This window comes from Drosophila tropicalis, unplaced genomic scaffold, assembly GCF_018151085.1.
Source record: "Drosophila tropicalis isolate 14030-0801.00 unplaced genomic scaffold, ASM1815108v1 contig_158, whole genome shotgun sequence".
In the NCBI taxonomy this organism is placed as follows: Eukaryota; Metazoa; Arthropoda; class Insecta; order Diptera; family Drosophilidae; genus Drosophila; species Drosophila tropicalis.
In genome coordinates, this window is record NW_027172602.1 from 11,765,149 (window position 1) to 11,786,714 (window position 21,566).

Below are 21,566 nucleotides of genomic sequence, written 5' to 3' on the forward strand. Positions count from 1 at the left end.
TGTGTATTTGTATGAGTGTGAATGAATGATGATGTGAGGAGAAATATGCAAAACATGATGGTACAGTTTATTGTCAATATCGCTGGATACTTTATGCAAATATCAAAAGTTTTTTTTTGTTTTTCTCTTGTTTGTTATTCCATCAACATTTTAATATACATAGAATATGCATGGTTTTTCATGGGCGAAAGCGATTTAACTGTCTGAGTGCTTTGTGGAGCCAACTATGTAGATTTGCTCTTACTTATGGTAATTAATTCCATTATCAAATTACAGTTAAATGGGCGATTAGGTTTTATTGTTGTTTATTCTAACACTTTTCCGGATCGCTCATTTTCCAGCTAAAATTTCGACCTTACTTTGTAGACAATAACGATTCGAATGCCAACTAAATTTGTACTACCAAAATGTTTCCTAATTTTTGTTAATTTTCGGTTAATTTTTTCTAATTTTTCTCAATTTTTTTAAATTTTTTTCCAAGTTTTTTCAAACTTTTTGAATTTTTCTAATTTTTGCTCATTTTTAAATTTTTTTTCTAATTTTTGTTAATTTTTCATCAATTTTTCATGATTTTTATAATTTTTCTTCATAGTCTTTTTAATTCTTCTTTATTCGAAATTTTATAATTCAATTCAATTCAATTGTTGAGCAGATTTTTAAAACAGTAAAAAATAAAATTTACTCACCTGATGACCTCCAACAGTTTGACCTCACTAGGCAATGCAACTCCAACAACTGATCCGTCCCCCCTCAATTGCAGCTTCTTTTATAGGCCCAACGATGGCAAAGAGCGAGAGAAGCGCTCTCCCACTAAACTGCACTGTCACTCCCACGCTTACTTGCTGATCTGGTGAACTGCTTTCGCTCACTTACATATGTAAGCTCCCTCTCGCTGACGCCAGCTAAGTGTGCGTGCATATGAGCGGGCAAATGGCGATCGGTGTTAGTGTGTGTGTGTGTGTACTGTGTGGGAGGTGACAGAGCGCGAGAGGGGCTCAGCGAGTGATCGATTGGGCGAATAAAAGAAGCTGAACTCAGACACACACATACACAATCCCCGATAACCCGCTCATATGCACGCACACTGAGCTGGCGTCAGCGAGAGGGAGCTTACATATGTACGTAAGTGAGCGAGAGCAGTTCACCAGATCAGCAAGCGTGGGAGTGACACAGCAGTTTAGTGGGAGAGCGCTTCTCTCACTCTTTGCCATCGCTGGGCCTATAAAAGAAGCTGCAACTAAGGGGGACGCATCAGTTGTTGGAGTTGCATTGCCGAGTGAGGTCAAACTTTTGGAGGTCTTCAGGTAAGTAAATTTTATTTTTTACTGTTATAAAAATCTGAATTGAATTGGATTGAATTAAAAAAATTCTGATAAACAAAAATTGAAATTTGTTTTTTAACAAATAGAAAAATTCTGAAAAAATTTAGAAACAATAAAAACAAATAATGAAAAATTATAAAAATCATTTAAAATTAACAATGATTAGAAAAATATAGTAAAAATTAACTAAAAAATTGAGGAAAAATTAAAAAAATTAGAAAAAAATAGAAAAAATTAACGAAACATTAACAAAAAATTAACAAAAATTAACAACTAATTAACAACAAATTAACAAAAATTAGCAAAAATTAGAAATAATTTAAAAAAATAGTTTATATTATCTAAAAAATTAACAAAAATGAGGGGAAATTAAAGAAAAATGAAAAAATTGGAGAAAAATTAACCAAAATTTAACAAAAAATTAACAAAAATTACGAATAATATTAAAAAATTAAAAAAAATGGGAATAATATAAATATTTCCTAATTTCTGTTAATTTTTTTAATTATTTGTACTTTCTTGTTCGTTTTTTTGTTAATTCATCTTAATTTTTCGTTAATTTTTCCTAAATTTTTCAAAATCGTTTGCTAATGAAAAAGTAATGCTAATAAACCAACAGACTTTATTTTAATCCTGGCATACATTTTTATTTGACTCGAAAGAAAACTCTTTTTTAGTTCAGACCTAGGGGGCATATATTTATGGGATTCGCAATAAGTTTTCAGGAAAAATACTTAAGTATACATTTAAATAATGCAAAATAATTCACTTTCTAAAAGTTTTGAGGTGTATATGTACATACATATACATACATATGTATGTACATACATCCTCTTAATGTAAAACGCAATTTTTCTGTGCAAGAATTTCTCGATGAACAAGTTCCCTGTTCCATGTTTTCTCGATAGAAATTAATTCAATTTAAAATGTTTGTTAAACAAAAATCAATAATTTCTGTTTAGTTGCAGTTCACCTCACGATTTACCACACAAGGCAGGCAAATGTGAAGCGAAAAACTCAGATTGAATTTCTCTTCGCAGAGAGTCGATTTGAAAATTCTATTAGAACTCAGTGAGAACTTTTCTTGCCTATTTCCTGCTGGCAAAGTCTTAGAGCATTTAATAATTCATTATTCTTAAAGTTTTGTACTTTGTATGATTAGTCTTCTATTTAGTTGCTCTATTTTTGTTGTAATTTGTAATGAATATATGTACATATGTACATATAATATGACATAATGACTCCATCAATTATATATGTATCTGTGTTTGTGTGTGTGTAGATACAAAGGGCTTTCGCTTTTCGCAGAAAATATCAAGAGTCGACTTTATGCTACTTGGCATGAACAAAAGCTGAAGATTAACTAAAAGGATAATTTAGTTTGCAGCTCTGCAAAAAATTGGATACCCTTCAAACAATATAAAAAATACTCGTAACTTAATCTGAATGATTAAAGGGTATGTAAATTATACATTTATGAAATACCTTTTGAATAATTGAAAATAAATACAACGGAATTAATCAAACTGAGAGAACGAGCGAGAGAGACGGGGAAAGGATGCGGGGAATTCAAACACGTATTTACAATAATTGTGAGAATAATCAGGAAACAAATAGTGTTCAATTGTCTATCAGTTGATATTTATTTACATTTGTAAAGCGTTGATGACAAAAAAAAAAAAAAAAATAAAAACCAAAAAAAAAGAGAATTGAATAAAGAACGAGAAAGAGAAAGAAAAATAATAGCAAAATAAATAAATAAAATTAAAAACCAAAATGTAAATTAATCATTAAATAAAATAGAGCCAATTAGTTATCACATTCCCCCTTCACACTTCCCCTTGCGCTGAATTACCGCCAAAACTCATTTGCCACATTGCATTTTCAATTATCAATTTCCAATTTATAATTTGCCATTTCCCCACTCACTCCCACTTCCCCCACCCTAAGCTCATCTACATGTACATATGTAGTTATAAATATTAATGTGAAATGCATTTGTAAGAACGAACTGCAAGTTGAATCATTTATTTATCGTTGTTATTTTTGCACTTTTGATTTTGGATTGTGTAACCAAATGGAATATAGATTCCTGGCTGGCTGGCTTGACTTGACTTGACATGGCTTGGCTTAACTTGGCTGGAATGCCATCCTGCCAATTGCCAAGGAATCCAGGATGCTTGTGCTCTTGGCTAACCGCAAAACTTCCGCCATCTACGGATGTGGCTCAGCTGGTTGCCAGGCTGCTGCCTCATCTTGGATCTCCGGCTAGATTTCTGCTTGCCTTCATTTAATTAAAAATTTATTACTCAAAAAGGGGTGAACGGATCTAGGAAATAGAATGTGTGTGTGTGTGTGCGTGCGTGCGAGAGAGAGATGGAGATGCCTTGATTGACATTTCAAGTGAAACTTGGCAAAAGGACATAAAAAAAACAAAAACAAAAAGTGAAAAGAAAGTGGAAACCAAATCAACTTTTGCTGGCGATGCGCAGGCACCAAGCAAAACAAATAATAAATAATAATAGAAACTTACATCCTCGAACCCCAGCCTCAAATCTTTCACTCATTCTCCCGTCTGTCACTCTCTCTCTCTCTCTCCTACTCAATTTTTCTCTGTTCTTATCTCTGCTGTGGCCGTTTAAAAAGTTTTCTTACGGACCATTCCATAAGATAATATCATAAGGAAAATCTCCACAAAATATTCCTTGCAACAACACCAAATAAAAGTCGCTTGAAGGCAACAGTTAGTTGCCATGATACCGTAAACTACTCAATTCGGATTCAAAATAATCGATTTCTTATGCTTTCAATCTGTTTCTTGGGCAATGCCATCTGTTATTTATGATTTCATTTTACAGAACGGTTTTGATTGTTCAAGTTATTTGTTATACCCTGCATCTAGTAGGTAAAATGGTATATTAAGGCCACCGAAATGTATATAAAAGACCTATATCTATGATCAGGATGAGCCTATGATCCTTTTCACATACAATACATACATTTAGTTTTCGAATCTTCCAAATAGTTATTACCTTTGGTGCATGGTATGGCTCGGTCGATGGTACGACTTCATTTTTGTTTTGTTTCTTTCATTTTGTATTATTTTATTTGCTTCTCTACGAATGTTTGCTAAGCAAACATAAATAAGTAAATTGTTGAATATTGTACCACGACTTCTTTGGTCCTTGGAGACGATTTTGGCCCCCAAACGCATTGGCCATGGCCTTCAAAAAGCGACCTCATTCCCGCCCAACACTCGGCAGGGGAGCGCTTTGTGCCTTTAAAGATTTATATCAAAGTGCAAACAAACATAACGCAACAAGAGAAATAACAATAATAGCAACAGCAATGGCGACATAAACAACAACAAACAACAGCAAATAATAATAACAATAATAATAATTTGTACTTACCAATGAATTTTGTGGCTTTCTTTTGACTGAAAGTTGTTTAAGTTGCCAACTGAAATTTGATATTGGAATAATTATTAATTTTTGCTAAAAGAATTTGTTTTTGGTTAATGTAAAATAATAAATTTTCCACATCAGTTGGCAATGGGGCAACTTCATTTCACCCTACCACCCACCCACCCACACACACACACACCCACACACATATATACAACTGGTTAATATCACTTTGTTTCCATTTAAAAATTTGAATGAGTTTAAGAAAATTAGTCGTTAAACCTAAATCTTAGTGAATGGGTTTTAATCATTATTAATAGAAATTTTAAGTAGATTATAGTGTATTGCAATGTGCGACCAAAATATCAAATTTTCTCTATTTAATTTTGTAATTTATTTTTAGCTCACAATGGGTTAAAATTCCTTCAGACTCGAAATAAGTAAAGTTTTGTACTTATTGCAACAACAAAATATTTGAAATTTCATTCAGTTTCTGTTTGCTTTTTTGCGTTGTTTGTATGTATGTGTGTTTATTGTTATTGCACTTTGAAACTTGTAAAATGTAAACGAAAAAAATGGAAAAGACTCCCCAAAGTCACAAAAATACATGGTGGGAAGTCATATTAAGCATTCCTCTACACACAACTAAGTATTTGCAATCTTAATTTGATTAAATTACAAAATTCTGTTGAAACAATGATTGACCTTAATATCTGCCTGAACTCTATGAGGCTAAGAAGGACCAAAAACTTCATCCTTCCATTACATGCAACTGAAATCGCTGAACAATTACGTTAAGGATTGAGTCACGATAATCGGTAATTTTACTGTTCATAATTTAAAAATTCCTTTAATAAGATTAAATGCTCCGACTTAAGCGTAATTTCAGTCGTTTTTATCACAATGTACATATTAGTAAAGTTTTTATGGTAAAAAAATATTTCCAATGGTTTCCATTCATTAGTATGTGGCCCACAGAAATTCAATATGGCCCATATAATGCAGTCGAGCTCATTATTTTTCACATATTTGCGGCATATATGTATGTATATGTGTGTGTGCTCGCGCGTGTTTGTGTGTGTGGAGTGCGCGCGTAGGTGATGGACTGGTCTGTGCGGTATTTATGTAAATGCCATGCATTTCAAGCCCTGAGGGCCATTGAATTTAATACTGAATTGAACTAAAAGTCTCTAGGTGAAAATATATAAATTTTCATAATTAATTACGCAAAACAAGAGAGACATAACATGAAAGAAAGAGAGGGGGCAGCGAGAGAGAGAGAGGAAAACATTAAACCTTTATAAAGTTGGACTCAGTAAGAGCTCAGGTAAAAAGCTTGAGAGAGGCAGGCGGGTTTGAGGGGAATGTAAAATCCTTTCTTTGTTTTAGTCATCAACATCTTAACTGCAATGCATGCAGTGATACCTTTAGTCGGATGCATTGCATCAGAAATTTCTGGATTTCTGGATTTCTGAACGACAACTGGCATTGTTGGGCGATTGTTAAGCTGCTTACGATTTATCTCCAGCCCATTCCATGCCATACTTTTTGACGACTAACTAGGGTTAGTTAGGGTTTGCGAGCAGCCTTTCATTTCACTTTTTGCTTTTTAATTGCCTTTCATTTAAAAATTGAAAAATAGAAAATGCGAAAATGTCAGTATCAATTGATGGGCCCAGAACTATACAGCCTGTGGACACTTTTGTCCCCATACTTTCCCTCTTCTCTATCTTCCCCTCTCTGTAGCTCTCTTGATGGTATTCCAGTGTCTGTGAAATTAAAAATGATTTTAGCTATAATCTAGTAGAAATTCAATGAACAACATTTCGAATTGAATTCAATTCAATTTTGATTGAATTGACGAAGCTCCAACCAGGACCAGAGAACAGAGTCTAAGCCCCAGCCAGAGAGACCGAGTTGGCAGCAGAAACCAAATGAACTTCTGCCCACTATTCATTGCAATGGGCGCAAATTTGTATATGGTACATATTGGACGAAGAGATAGCGACTAAGAGACACAGAGAGAGAGAGAGAGAGAGAGAGAGAGAAAGTGGGTCTATATTGTCGCTATATCCAGCTGAAGCGTATAAATATCAATTAAAGAGAATACTCTTTTGTTCATTGTTAACATTGAGCTGGGATTTATGGAAAATTGCATTTTTTTCTAGGAATCATACAATTACAAAAGCTGTAGAGATTGTACAAAAGATACGCCTATACAATATCCATACTTTCAATGGAAAAGCCGATTACTAATACTGTCTTTTCTAATACGTTTTAATTATTAAGATTACTCAAATCAAAATTCAACTTAATAAACTTATAGCTTTATCAAGAACTCCCCAAGTTCTCTTAGTGTACCAGATCATATCCTTAACTGGGAATTGCGACTAAGTGAAGCAAGAAAAGATTGACAAAGCTAACAAATACCAGAGAAAATAAAGTAATCGTTATATATTTTTAGTTAATTGGTGAATATTAAAATGCATAGCATACTTTTCAGAGTTGCAGGGGAATAGCATTTAAACTGACATTTAGCAAGTGGAGCAAAGTATTCTAGAGACAATTTAAAGTAAGTTGTTTAATTGATTAATAGTATTTATAAATGTCAGTTGTCATACAGACAGACAGGATCTGATAGAGTATTTTACAGTCATGTTGTCTGTTATGCAATAATTTATTATACGCTTCTTGTTGCTTCTTGTTTCTGTTGCTGCTGCTGACTTATTCCAAATGCATTTATGTTTTAATTCGCTCAACGGCAAACCAACTTTGTAGGTAGTTGTCAACGGGCAGGAATAACAGTAGCAACAGCAACAGGAGCAGGAGCAGGAGCAGGAGCAGAGACAGGGCCAAGAGCTCTGGCACTGGCTGAAGGATTGCAATTTGTGAAGGGTGTGATGATGATGATGGTGATGCTACGACGGCCATGTGCTACAATTCAGTTAAGTTTTGATTGCTATTTTCGCTTCGCTTCCTGCCTGCCCAGCAACGTCTTGCTTGCCAGTACCCCAGTACCCAGTACCCAGGATTTTGCAACTTTCCTCTACCTCATGCAATTCCTGTGCAGCCTCACACAATGTTGCCAGCGGCAGCAAATGTGTGACATTTCCGTTTCCGCTTGCCGCGTTAATGTATTATGCAACAACAATCTGCTCCACACAACAATACATACATCACCCCGTCACTCCCCGTTTCTCTTTCCCTCTTTCATCTCCTCTCCCGCTCTCTCTCACTCTTTCCCTTTGACTCGATGGAAAACTTTTTAGTTATAAATTGGCAAACGAAAACAATGGAAAAATGACAAAAACTGCATCTGGGTGTATACCGATAACATGGTTATGCTACTGAAAGGAAACCCTGGCATTCTTCCTGAAATTCTAAACGGAAGTACATACGCACAGGCATACCTAAACACCAGCCATACGTACGTACACATATGTACGTAACACGAGTGAAAAAAAAAACTTTGAGAAATATTGTTTAAAGCCATTCAGAGGATATTCATGGACAGTTGCAGAAACCAAAGGCAGAAACATAGGCAATATGTCCAATGTCGCCGCCACATTTCTGATGCATGTCATAAACAAATGTGACAGCAAACAGCAAGAAATATTCAACAGTCAGACAAAATATATAGAAGGAGAAGAAGAAAAAAAGACAAAGTGTATGAGAGAGAGTAAAAGAGTTTCATATTTAAAATACAAAAATGCCCACGGCATGTGTATATGCAAAAGTCGCAAGTATTTCATTTCAAATATTGCAAAACAAAAGGCAGAAAACTAAAAGAAAGACAAATTTATGCTTATTTTATATGTATGTTTGTATGTGTGTGTGTATGTGTGTGTGTTAATACACTGAACAAACAAAAGACAAGTATTCAGTATTGACTAAGAACTCAATATAAGAAAATGTTCGACTAAACAAGTCGTGCTCTATAAGAGCTTATGAACACTTTAAACTTTAAATTTAAACATTGAGTAAGTGAATCAACTTTAATTGGGTAAACGATATCGTCTAGTAACACAAAGGGATAACTAGATCGTCTCCATATGCATGGATACGTTAACTTAGGCCAATAAGTCAGGCCATAGGGAATACAAGAGTAAGGCACAAACAGAAACTGCCCTTGAACGAAATCAAGCCTAGTTTGAAAGTGGTCAAATGCAAGATCTCTCAAGGACTCTAAGAGTCTTAATGAAGTATAAAGAAGTTAAGTTCACCATCTGTTTCCGTGTGATAGATAGAATATAACAAATATTATTAATAGTAAATAAGTTTGTTCATTTTCCGAATGTATGCAAATTTAATGAATATGCATCTGATTTTTATTTGTTTTTGGGTTTTAAAAGGTCAGATACCAAAATAGAATTTGGAAATGGAAAAAATAACTTGCCAACTAATAGTTGGGCTTTGGCTGTGTTCGAGTTACTTTCTGTGTTATTTTTGGTGTTGTGTGTGTGGAAAAAAAATACATTATTCAAGTATAAAATTCTTTATAGCATATTTTTTTGTGTTATATTCGTTTTACATTTATTTTTTTGCACTTACTCGTTGAAATTAAAGCAAGTTTTTTGTATGTCGCATTTTTCCGGTTTATTTTTTTGTTATCTTCTTTCTTCATTCTGTTCGTTTTGCATTTGACAAAGCGAGAGCAAATGTCATGATGACAAATAAAAAAAGGAGATAAAAAAAAAACGTGTAAAAGCAAAAAGGGGAAAACACGGCATGAGTTTTGAGTTCTGATGCCCTACTAACAAGCTTATAATGTCATACTACTCCACACACAGCCATCCAACCACCAACCAGCAACCACCACCCACCCATATGACACTCCCATTCCCAGTAAGTTTAGTTCTCTGCCTTTTGTGTCCTCTCTCCTGGTAACCTCTGATTTTGCTGCTTATTAACGTTAGCATAGTCATTGTTGTTGTGTGGAAAATATTTCACCTGCAGCGCTTTGGCTGCATTCATCAGAGTCTGTGTGTGTGTGTGTGGAAAGGGTTTGAAAGGGACCAAATAGTTGACGGTGGGCTGTTGGTGGTTTTGGAATGTGAACGCATTGCTCTCCGGAATGGAGAATACATGTTCATTTCCGTTGCCATATGCAACTGTCTGGCCCCGGCGCAGAGAATCGGGGAACTACATGTCAAAGTCAGTAAAAGAGAAAGCCGCAGTCATGTCATCTGCTCCATTGCCCCCTCTCTTCACTGTCATTCATTTAACCGCGCTGCTTAATGTGTATGTATGATATGTACATATGTATGTATGAGTCCTAAGCCTACACACACACGCAAACACATTATGTAATTACCCTAACGAGAAATAATATAGACATAGACTAAAAACGTTTAGCAAAGAGTTTTTTCGTAACATAAATATATTGATGACAACATTTGCTTCAAGAATATTTGTCATTTTCCAACACTCTGCTAAAAACATTGTTGTTTAACACTGATGCTTGGTTTCAAAATGGTTTTCCCATGCATAATTAGCTCAAAATAAGCAATTGACTTTAAAAAAGCAAAAATACTCAACGAAAATTACACTCAATCGTTAATAGTGATACATCAACCGGATGTGTATTAAAAACTTTGCGGAAAAGCACCCAAAATTGAGAACTTTGTGTGGAAGAGTGTAAAAATCCCAACTAAGCGACTTTAAATGTGTTTGCTTTGAATTTTAATTGCCATACAGACCGATGGGAGATAAAACAAAAAATACGACAGAGGAGCAAGCCACTTGCAATTGTTGGAGCTTATTTGAAAGAGAAAAGAAATCAGCTTGGGAATCATGTGTTGTTAAGGTATAATTAAACTGCTTTGTCTAGTGTTGTGCAATCAATGTTGATAGGGTCCAATGGTGTCACCAGTAAATAGGTTGCTTCAAGGTCAAAGTCAAGCCACTCTATTCGTATTAGTCTTTAGTTGTATACTAAATAGAATATGGACTTAAACTCATTCATGATCAGTGAGTGTGTCTTGTTTCTTCCTCAAAAGAAAAAAACAAAGTATCCTTGTTGTTTGATCCCTGTTTTAATTTGCTTCACTTGGATAACAGCAACTAGAAATGAATTGAAGTAGAAGATTTAATTACTGGGCAAGTTTCCTCGTTTCACTAATCTTATGAATGCCTAAGAATAGTTGATTTATAAATTCCTGTTTATGTTTTTGGCATTTTAATTGGAGTGCCATAATGCAGATGAATTGGAATGCAAAATATGTATAAGGGAATCACCAGAGCGAAAATACAAAAGAATTTTTGAAATTGCAATACTTAATTGATATTATCCTTCACTAATTAGAAGGATTCTACGAATACCATTTTGCATTTTAATAATGCTGCTGATGTGACACGATGAAAAAATTCAAAGAATTCGAAAAAAATTAATGTTTGCGTAGTTTATTTATATAATTTCTTTGCAGTTGTCAAAGTGGTTTGTAAACTTTTGTGTGTGGGAATGTCCATTAAACAAAGCTAAGCTGAAATTGAGCGAAGCGAACAGGGACATCTTTCAATGCGTCAATCTATCAATCGAGTGGCTCCACTAGCTTTATTTCCACCTACCACCAACCACCTATTCTTGTCTCGTCTTTAGCCATCTTATCCGTTGTCATTCGGTTGCTGGTTACTGGTTACTGGTTCCTGGTTCTCTGATGTCTCTGGTCAGCGTGAGTCAATCAATCACTCACCAAAGAGATGAACATACCAAGAAGGAAATAAGAGAGAAAGAGATAGATTAAAGTGAAAGTCAAATCAACTGGACAAATACTCGCATGCAAATGGAGTGTATCTGTGTGTGTGTGTGTATCTCTGTGTGAGTGTGGGTGTGTGTGTGTTTGGGGGAGGGGCATATCATACGATATGTATCGTATATATTAATAAGAGTGCGATGGCAATTGAAAGGACATTTTATTTGCTTTTCATTCGCTTGTAAATGGACTTGAGAAAAATAAAAAAAAAAAACGATAAAACGGATATACATATATACATACACATACATACATACATATGTACATATACGCACATATGGATATTTCTTGAGAAATATTGCATTAAGTTCTTTCATAAAATGTTTTCCTTTCTTTCACAATGTCACAAATGTGATGACAAGAGCAATAAAAATGGATGCCATAACGACGAGTATAAAACATGCTTAACATACTCAACTTTACCTCATGATTTAAGCAAACTTAGTTTAGTTAATCTAAGCATTACTCGAAAGTACGATGCCAAGTAAACTAAACTAATTACGTTGTAATTAATTTAAAAGTTCACATAAGCTGTAAGTACTGAAGTAGGGACTTTATCAATACTTTGTTGACTTACCACTGATATCGGTGCTAGATCCTTCGGGTTTCATATGACTTTATGATATGTAAGATGAAACTGATCTTCATCGTAGATACGAAGACTTCTGTTCAATTGCAGGGTATAGCCAATTCGTGTTCTATTTCAATTGAAAATTTAATATCACTTCAAGATTTCCATTCAAATGCACAATTCAATGACTGCTAGGACAAGTGGAATAATGTTGAAATAAAGCCTTTCATTGTACTCCATCGTTTTCGTGTTAGGTTTTCTCTTCGGTTTTTTTTTAAGTCGGCCCCGCAGGACATGGCAGTGTTCATGCATGGGTGAAGGTCATCCTGTCAGTCAGGACTTGCAAAACAAGAAAAAAAACCAAAAATAAAAAAAAGGGAACCGTAAACCAAACCTGAATTTGAAACGCAGGGACTCTTGAAAAACCCGAGCAAACAAAGATAGATACATATAGAAAGAATGTGTAAAAAGAGAGAGAGAGAGAGAGAGAGAGAGAGAGAGAGAGTGAGAGCGAACAGGACATAGGGGAAGCATGACCAGCCACAATCCGCCGAATGTCAAAGGCTCCGGGTGTGGGAGTAATGGGCGGTCGTAGAGGTGGGGCAGCCGCTGCTGACAGTTGACGGTTTGCTGCTCGTGGGCGTTACCATATTCAAGCAGTGCGTCCTGTCAGTGGCATAGACGGGCTAATTAACTCTAACACAAAGCCGCAACTTTGGTGTTGATTGCCAATTTACAAGCTTAATGAACTTGCGACTTGGAAACTTCCTTAGACTCAAGCATTCAGCTCAAGGATTGCAGCCAGCTCCAAGCGACAAGCGCCAGCAAGTACCAGCAGCAGCATCAGCATCATCAACCAGACTAAAGACTACAAAACCAAAGAGCAAAAAGACAAACGGTCGGACAGACAGACCAACGAACCGACGAACCAACCAACCAACCAACCAACAGACAAACAGACATACAAAAGGACAAATGCAAGTCCCTTCTGCTGGTGCTTAATGAAATCAAAAAGACAGCCAACACAAAGTCCAAATTTTCCACATCCCCAACTCAAGCCCACCCCTCCAGTCTCTCTCTCTCTCCCCCTTCCCTTAGCTGGCCATTCTATTTATGTAATTTGCGTGGCGTGGCCAGACGGTGTGTCCAAGGTCTGTGCGCTCTGCGGCATTGCGGCTACGATTTGTAGGTGGATGGCGGATAATTGTAAAAGTCATCTAAGCCTGGACATTTTGTGACAATTGTCCTTGTGATTGCCATTTGTGAGCATTTGATGAAAGATTAGCCTACGACCGAACTATGCCTGAAAGGAAGTAACCAAGCAAATACAAATTATTATCAAATTTTAAGCGCGTTAATTTGACTAGACACGAAAAATATCTAAACGCATATCTAGATTGTGCCACATTATGCTTATATAATAATTATAATAAAGTCATTAGAAATACAATACACTTATCTGGGATGTTTAAGCTTAAGCATCAATTGATTTTTGTTTGCACACAGAACTAAAAGCTAATTGGAATATTTTCCAACCGTTCTTCTGTTCAACATCCGAGGAAATTGACGGCTTTTTCCGCCTGGTTTGTTGGACATCAATGTTCGCGAGATGACAACTCTGTCAATATGATGGTTGTTTTTATTACTATTTTTTGTGTTTGTTGTTTTTTTCTATCACTTTTACTTTCATTATGGCTTCAATGGCCAACTAATATGGGACAAAACTCATTATTCAGTTGGTTTGCCTTTAGCTGTAGTTAACCTCAAAGGGAAAAGTTGTGGTGGCTGTGGTCGCGATTTCCTGTCGACACCAGCCGCCGCCGCCGCTGCTACCGCCAACGCTTGCCCCTTCCATCCCTTCATCCCTCCATCCATAGTCCATGGAAAACCCCGACGCGGGAACTTACTGCTTGCAGCTCCCACTGAGGGGACACACACACAACAAATACACAAAGTCTTGCGGTATTTGAGTTATGATGAAATTTCATTTCAACTTTTGCATAATTTTCTGCTCATTATATTGTTTGGGTTGCAACGGGGTGGGGGATTGGGGCGTTGGTGGAAAATCGGTTTTGTGTTGTCCCTGTGTTACATCTCTCACACACAACTGAGAGTTGAGCTCCAGCCAAGCGTTAAATCCCTGGACAGAGGCTTTAATTACTTTGATGCATGATTTTTGTTAGCGACGTGATGGGAGTAACGACAGGGCCACAATTTTGCCTGCCATTTGCAATTTGTATGAATTATACACATGTACTTACATATATAGAAACCGACAATGAGTGGACGAAAAATTTCCACAAAAAAGAAAACGAAGAAAACACGAAAAACTCACATTCGTACAGTGAGAGAGATAAAATACAAATTAATATTTCCACAAAAAGATACACAAACCGAACTTAATACCTTGGCAACCAGATCAAGTATACGACATGTGGTCCCATGCAGTATTGAAATTACCTTTAATTCCTTTATGAAGTGTCCAAGTCTGTTTTTAATCGTGTTTATGAAACTTTCAGTGTGTTTGCAGATCTAATAGTTCAATTGTATTTGAAATTTTTGATGAAGGGAAAACCCATTTTTGTCAAGTGTATATGGTCTTAATTTAAGCTGAGTCATACAAACATACACCTACATAGACACAAGCACACACACGCATTCACACATACATATGTATGTGAACATTTATTTGATCGCTCCGTTTCCTTTTTGGTTTGCAGCAAGGACACACACAAATACGCAGCACAGGACGCAGGACTATTGAGTGTATTCCCCGCTGGCGAGCAATTGAGCAATTGCGGCAAAAATGGGTAAGAGATAGAGATGGAGAGAGAGAGAGAGTGAGATGGATGAAGGAAACCCACTCACTTCCCTTTTCTTGTTTTCTGCTCCCTTTGCAAACAGATGCGCTACGCTTTCGTGGTACATCATTCGCACGTTTCGGTGGCAATTCGTCATCATCATCCTCCTCCGCATCATCCAGCACACCAGGACATCCCCATCCCCATCCACATCCACATCCGCATTCGCATGCACAAGCACATGGCAAACCGGAGCCACTAATTGTTGTTGAGGAATCAAATTTACCAGAAGAACTTGAACCAGATAGCTCAGAGACAACATTCTCGAATCGCGCCAGCTTGGATATAGATTCACCAGTAAATCCCTATCTATTATCACCATGGCGAGATCCGCGCGAGGCACGCAAACATTCCCTGCCATCGCAACAGGTTACCGAAGGTATAACCGCCAGTCAAGTGCGCCGTCTGTCTGAGCGCGGTGGCGAGGGCTCTGGTCCATCGCCAAAAGAGGCCGCATTTCTGGCCACATTGTCACAGGCTCCAGCACCGTCGGGTCGTCGGCACTCGGTGGTCACCATATCGAAGGTTCCAACCACATTGTTTGGTCGTTCGCGTCGCGAATCTGTCGCTGCATATCCCTCAAATAATGGGTAAGAGCAATGTTTGCCAGATTGGCCAATTATCACATTTTTTCGTCCATTCCTTTTTCACACAATGCGCAGCAGTAGCCGTGTCCTTAACTCTCGACGAGAGAGCAATACAGGACCCCCATCGACAGATCCCATTGGCAGCATACACAACCTGCAGCTGGACATTATGGATGACATCTATCTGCAGTCGCGTAAGGCTCGCTTGAAGCTTTGGACATCAAGCAATGAGAAGGTTTGCGAAGTGCAAACAGTCGATGAGGCCGGTGCCGGGGCCCCGGGACGTCGGTATACCAATAGACGTTACTCCGAGTGCCCACAGCCGGGCGCTACCGCGGCTAATGCCTACAGGCGGGCCTCTGAGCATCCGCAAGGAATGCCACAAGTGACCAGTAGCATTTCCCCGCAGCCGCCAACATCGGCTCGAGCATCGACACGTCGTAAAAAATCGGGCAGCGGTGGCGGTCTTTTGGGCAGCCGGACTGACTTGGCCGGCATATTTAGCTCATTGACCAGCTCGGCCATGGATATGCATAGACCAGAGCCGGAGGGTGGCAGTTCCAGTTCATCGGCAGCCACCACGAGCAGTCCATTTCTGAGTAATACGTTTCAGGTAGGATACCAGTGCCCGAAATTCCATTTGATCCAACGCCAAATCGTTCCCTTGTTTCTTTTTCGTGTTTTTTCTTTAGGCTGCTGCCCGTGGGCGTACTACAAGTGCCACGCCCACTCCAAGTGCCGCACCATCGTCGGGCACTCTGTTGGATCCAAATGCTGGCAGATCGACACGTTCCAATAGCTTCGATGTGTCCATACTGAACAATGCCAAGCAACTGGTGACCGAGGCTCAGGATAATAGCTCAGCGGCGCTATCGGGATGGTTTGCCAAGCGTCATCAACCCATGGCCAGAAAGAAGAGTGTGCGCAGCAAGAGCACAGCCATGGCCTTGTCCAAGGACATGCTGGATCGTTTGCAGAAGAAGGATCCGTTGGGCGGTGACTCGGGCAAGCCGAAATTAAAGCCACGCAGCAAGCAAAAGAAGAGCTGGGCCGATACCACCAAGGCGAATATTGTCGATGCCACAGTCTTGGGCACCGCCATCGAGGGATTTCTCCGTAAGAGCTCAAACGCCAGCATGGCCGGCGGTCCCTCGACATCGGCGGCTGCCCGCTCGTCTAGCTCTAGCAAGGGGGCCATACCCAAAGATGCTTCTGGCGGTGGCGCCGGCAGCAGCAGCAGCAGTCCTGGCGGGGCCCGACGTAATCGTCAATCGATGGGCAGTGCAGCTCAATCCCAGGCTGGCCGGGCCATGCGCTCCACTCTCAATTGGTTTGGCAAGGGTGACGAGGACGACTCCAAGGATACATGCGATGCCTCCTTGTGCGCCACCCTCAAGGATCTGTTTGTCAAATAGGTCGGGGGCAGGAGGCGCAAGTAGAGTGGGACGTGGCGGCAACAATAATACTGAATACCGAAATGGGTAAGTAGCGACTGAACTCAACTCGGAATCGATCCTTAGCTTCAAACACATTGCTCTCCTCCCATTCCCATGATTAAGTGCCTTTCTGCATTTTCCATTTTCGTTTTCATTTACAGCGAGCTACTTGCATCTCTGTGAACCAATCCTGAAGCAAATTAATTGAATTTAAATCGAAAAGAACTTTGAATGAAGCATAAAACGAATATTTCATAGCCGACTAATGCTAATGAAATTGGAACAACAACAACAACACAAACCCAAACGTACAACAGCAGTGAACCGTGAACAATAAGCATAAAAACATTACCATAGACGTAATCGTAATCATAACTGAGCTGAAGCTGTAACCGTAAACGCTATCGTAACTGTAACCTTAACCCTTCAATATGATCCATAATTAAGGTGCAGTCAACGGTAACACAAACGAGAAACATTTATTTTTGGTGTGGCAAGATTGCAGGTGAGTTTGTTGCTTCTATTCGGTTTTTTTTTTGTTTTTGTTTTGTTCTCGTTTGAAAGAAGACCGAGGAGGATATTTAGATCTAGGCAAGACATACAGCATATATTTACATACATAAAAAAAGTAAATTTTTACCCAAAAAAAAGAAAAAGAAAAAAACCAAAAAAAAGAAAACAAACAAACAAACAAAACGAAATAAAAAGCATTAAACTGAAACTGAAAGTGCAAAATGAAGGGCAGGAATAAATAGAAAATGGAAATTGACGGAGAAACAAAATGAAATATTTTTATAGATGCAAAGCTAATGATAATGATTTTTTTAATCAAAGATGTGTACGTAATGTGTGTGCGTATGTGTATGTGTGTGTTTGTATTGGGAAAATTGTAGGCATATCAGGTGGACAAAAACAAAAATAAAAGAAACACAAAGATTTATCCAAATTATATATTTACATGGCACTCGGTCTGAAGGTTCCATAAATGAAGAACAAGTAGAAAAAACTAAAATCAAAAGCAAAACAAAATAATAAATACTAATTATTAATATTTCATGTCTACAATAAATGTAATTTGTATGTACAATCTGAGCTTACAAAGATAACAAACAGCGTTAAGAACTTTTAAATGTTATATATCAATATTTGTTGTTTAACTTTCAAAACAAACATGAAAACAAAACAGAAAGCCAAACAATCAGTCAATATATACATATATATACAAATCTATATACTTATATATATATATATATTGCAATCAATCAAGTGTGTTTCCTCTATCAATTTGGCTTGGTCAATTCAAAAAGCGGCTCAACTCAACATTAACATACATACCTATACATATATACATATATATATACACCAAATCTTTATACATATGTATATCTACTTTATCTCAATGTGCCCTAAAAACTGACAACAAAAGAAAACTTCAACTTAATTTAAAGTGACAAACGAAAATCTTTTTTAGATATCCATGTGTGTTTCAGCAAACCAAAAAGAAAACGAAACCAAACCAACTTTGGCTGTTCCAAAGTTCGTATATCCTTGCAGGATGAGAGCTAAGTATTTGCCTAAGCCGATTTCATTATAGTAGGTATATAGAGTGCCAAAAACCTTATGAGTAGTCACACATTCGATTCAGGGTAATCTCGGAATTGTGGTGCTGATCACTCAAGAACTAGCAGACTTCTGTCCCCTTCCAATTTTCCCAACTCCCAAAGGATAAGTTAGAAGCTGATGACCTGCAAGATTATACAGATAAAATAATACAAAAACAAATTAAACTCTAACCAAGAATATAAAGAGTTATAAAAGTGAAAACAAAAAACAATAAAAAGCAACATAGACATAACTTAAGTTGAATCTTAAAAAAAAAAAAAACATATAGTAACATGCCAAACCTTACAAATTTCTTTTAAATAATTAAATTGAAATGGTAATGAAATGGGCATGGTTATGCGAATATGAAGGAAAAAACCCGAATGAAAACCAAAAGTTAATGCATATAATAATAATTTAAAGCAATAAAATGTTAGTTAATTGTCAACATTTTAATTAATTACACTTGACGAAAGAAAGGTTTGAATTCATTTTAAAACAAAAAATAAAACACCGAAATATTAATTTGAAAACAAGAAAAACAAAAACTAAAATACCCAAATGAAGGTTAAAAAAAAAAAAAATAAATAAAAATTTAAAAAGAGAAATAAAATACAGAAATAAAAATTCATAAAAAATTTACCAATAATAAAACTAGAAATAAAAAACATTACATAAAATGTAGAAATAAAAATTTAAAAAAATATATAAAATTAACAAATTTTTTAATATCAATAAAACTTTAAGAAGAATCAATAAGGTAACCCAAAGTTAACTTTCAATTTCAATGTATTTGAACTAAAAAACAAAATAAAAACGATAGAAAAAAAAATTAAGGACAACAAAAAAGTAAAACTATTTACAAGTCAATATCGATTCGATCGCAGTCTCTCTATATACTCTATATATACATACATACATATATATATGCTAAATAACTATTGTCCTTTGTCCTTTTTGTGGTTTTTTCTACATGTCCAGCAGAAACCAAAAACATAAATAAACCCAATGAAAACAAAGAAGAAAAAAAAAACTCAACTGTTATTTAATGAAATACCGAAATGTTCTATTTGTCCTATTTTTGATAGTTGTATATACTGAATTCTTACATATACATCTATATACATATATATATATATATTTAATAATGTTTATGTGACTCTTTTACTGTTTTATGTTGGCTATAAACTATATATATACATATATATATATATATATATATATATATATTATAAAAACTATGTGTACCTACCAAACTAGCATTCAATTTGTTCTGAATGTGCACCGATACAATAAAAAAGCAAAACTATTCAATATGCCAGGCAAATATATCAAGTAGATCTAGTTATTGAACTGAGATCAGATTCCATTTCAGTGATCATTGATTAGTGATCGATACAGAGAGAATTTTCGTTCAAGATAATTTGAAAGTTTGTCTTCAAACATCTCTAAAATCAGTTTGAAATCGCTCAATATATATTCAAACTTTACAGGGAAGAAGTTTCCCCTTTCTGTTACTTTTTCCGATCAATTTGGACTTGATTCAGAAATTCAGTAATTCTCTCTGATCTGTGATCACAATTATTGATCTACTCATGAGAAAACTAAGAAAAACGATACAAAACAAAACAACCCAATCGGCTTCAGAATACCAATAATAATTATATTAAAACCAAGGAATGGGGCAGCTAGCTGTTTAATAAAAATGAAGACTGTGAATTCGACTGCTTTGCTGGAATTGAACTTCAAATCGATTCTCAACGATGTTAACGATGATTGATGAGATTGAGATGATTTCGTTGGCAGGCAAGGCAGACGGGTTTGCAGCTTTCAGGACTCTGAAGAACTCCTGTTTATCCATAACTCATGTTTGATTGTTGTAATTGAATTGAATTGTTGTAAATGTTGTACAATTTGAAGACTTAAGATTAAACGAAACATATTTATTGAAATAAGAGCAAGCGGCTACCACCGACTAAATCCAGATCGAATGATTGAGTAGAGCAAGTAATGAACATAATGAACAACTTACTTTAACGATCTGATACACAAAATGCATACATATATATACATAATGGCGTGCTCAAGATTAATAGTTAATGGTTCCGAAAATCCGGGGGAAAAGTGGGCAAAACTACGCATAATTTTTTTAGGCAGTACGATTATATCGCAAAGGCAAATGTCAAGCATATGCAAATAAGTAAATATTTATCAATGTAAATAATGTTGGAATATATACATACCTATAAATTTACATATATATATATCACTAATTGTATAGTAGCAAAATGGTAAAACAAGAAAAAAAAAAACTACAAGTGAAGTTGTTTTGTTTACTTTCTTTGTATTTTTTTTTTTTGACGAAACGAAACAAAAAAAAATGATGAAGAAAAAACATAAATCCAATTGTAACTGAATGTAACAATCATATAATGACACATAATGAACTTTAAAACTAAAAAAACAAAGAAAAAGTAATCTGCAACTATTATATAATGTATACACATAATTATATATATATATATATTCTATATATATACATACATGTGAGTCCTCCCGATATCCATTCACAAGAATTGAGATTTTGATGATGATGATGATGATGATGATGATGCTTGCATGAAATGCCTCGATTTGATTGGCATTTAAAATCAGATGTGAATCGAATATATTGGCATTCATATTGATCTGCAACTGCAGGAAACATACGAGTTAGCCCTACACATATGCCTAATATATATATACATATATATATCGAAAATAAATAGTTTATGTGTACACATGGTTTGTTCTTATTGGCGTTTATTTGGGTAATTCACTCACAGGTAAGTGTCACAGTTTAGTTCAGTTTGGTGACTCCTTAGGAGCTAAGTTCAGATTTAGTCAAGCAATGAAGACCTCGAGCCAGTTCATTGAAAATTTGACGGAGATTATTCATGCAATAAGTTGAGTATATCTATTTCTTTGGCAAGTTTCAGTTACTTTTTGTTATCATCCATTTAGTCTAATTCATTTGAATTAGTGCAAT

The 21,566-nt window shown here is 36.1% G+C and overlaps 1 protein-coding gene across 5 annotated transcripts in view; it reads left to right on the forward strand.

Moving 5' to 3' along the window:
- The window catches only part of kairos, a 40,366-nt gene extending 21,286 nt beyond the window's left edge, over positions 1-19,080 (forward strand). For 4 of the 5 annotated variants that reach the window (XM_068302601.1, XM_068302602.1, XM_068302604.1 and 1 more), the window contains 5 exons: positions 14,773-14,862; positions 14,957-15,503; positions 15,576-16,113; positions 16,193-16,981; positions 17,098-19,080. In XM_068302601.1, the coding sequence (XP_068158702.1) occupies positions 14,859-14,862; positions 14,957-15,503; positions 15,576-16,113; positions 16,193-16,915 (1,812 nt within the window). In that variant the 5' untranslated portion in view covers positions 14,773-14,858 and the 3' untranslated portion in view covers positions 16,916-16,981; positions 17,098-19,080. The remainder of the gene's footprint in view (positions 1-14,772; positions 14,863-14,956; positions 15,504-15,575; positions 16,114-16,192; positions 16,982-17,097) is intronic. The other variant, XM_068302605.1, reaches the window with a different exon arrangement.
- The last annotated feature ends 2,486 nt before the right edge of the window (positions 19,081-21,566 follow it).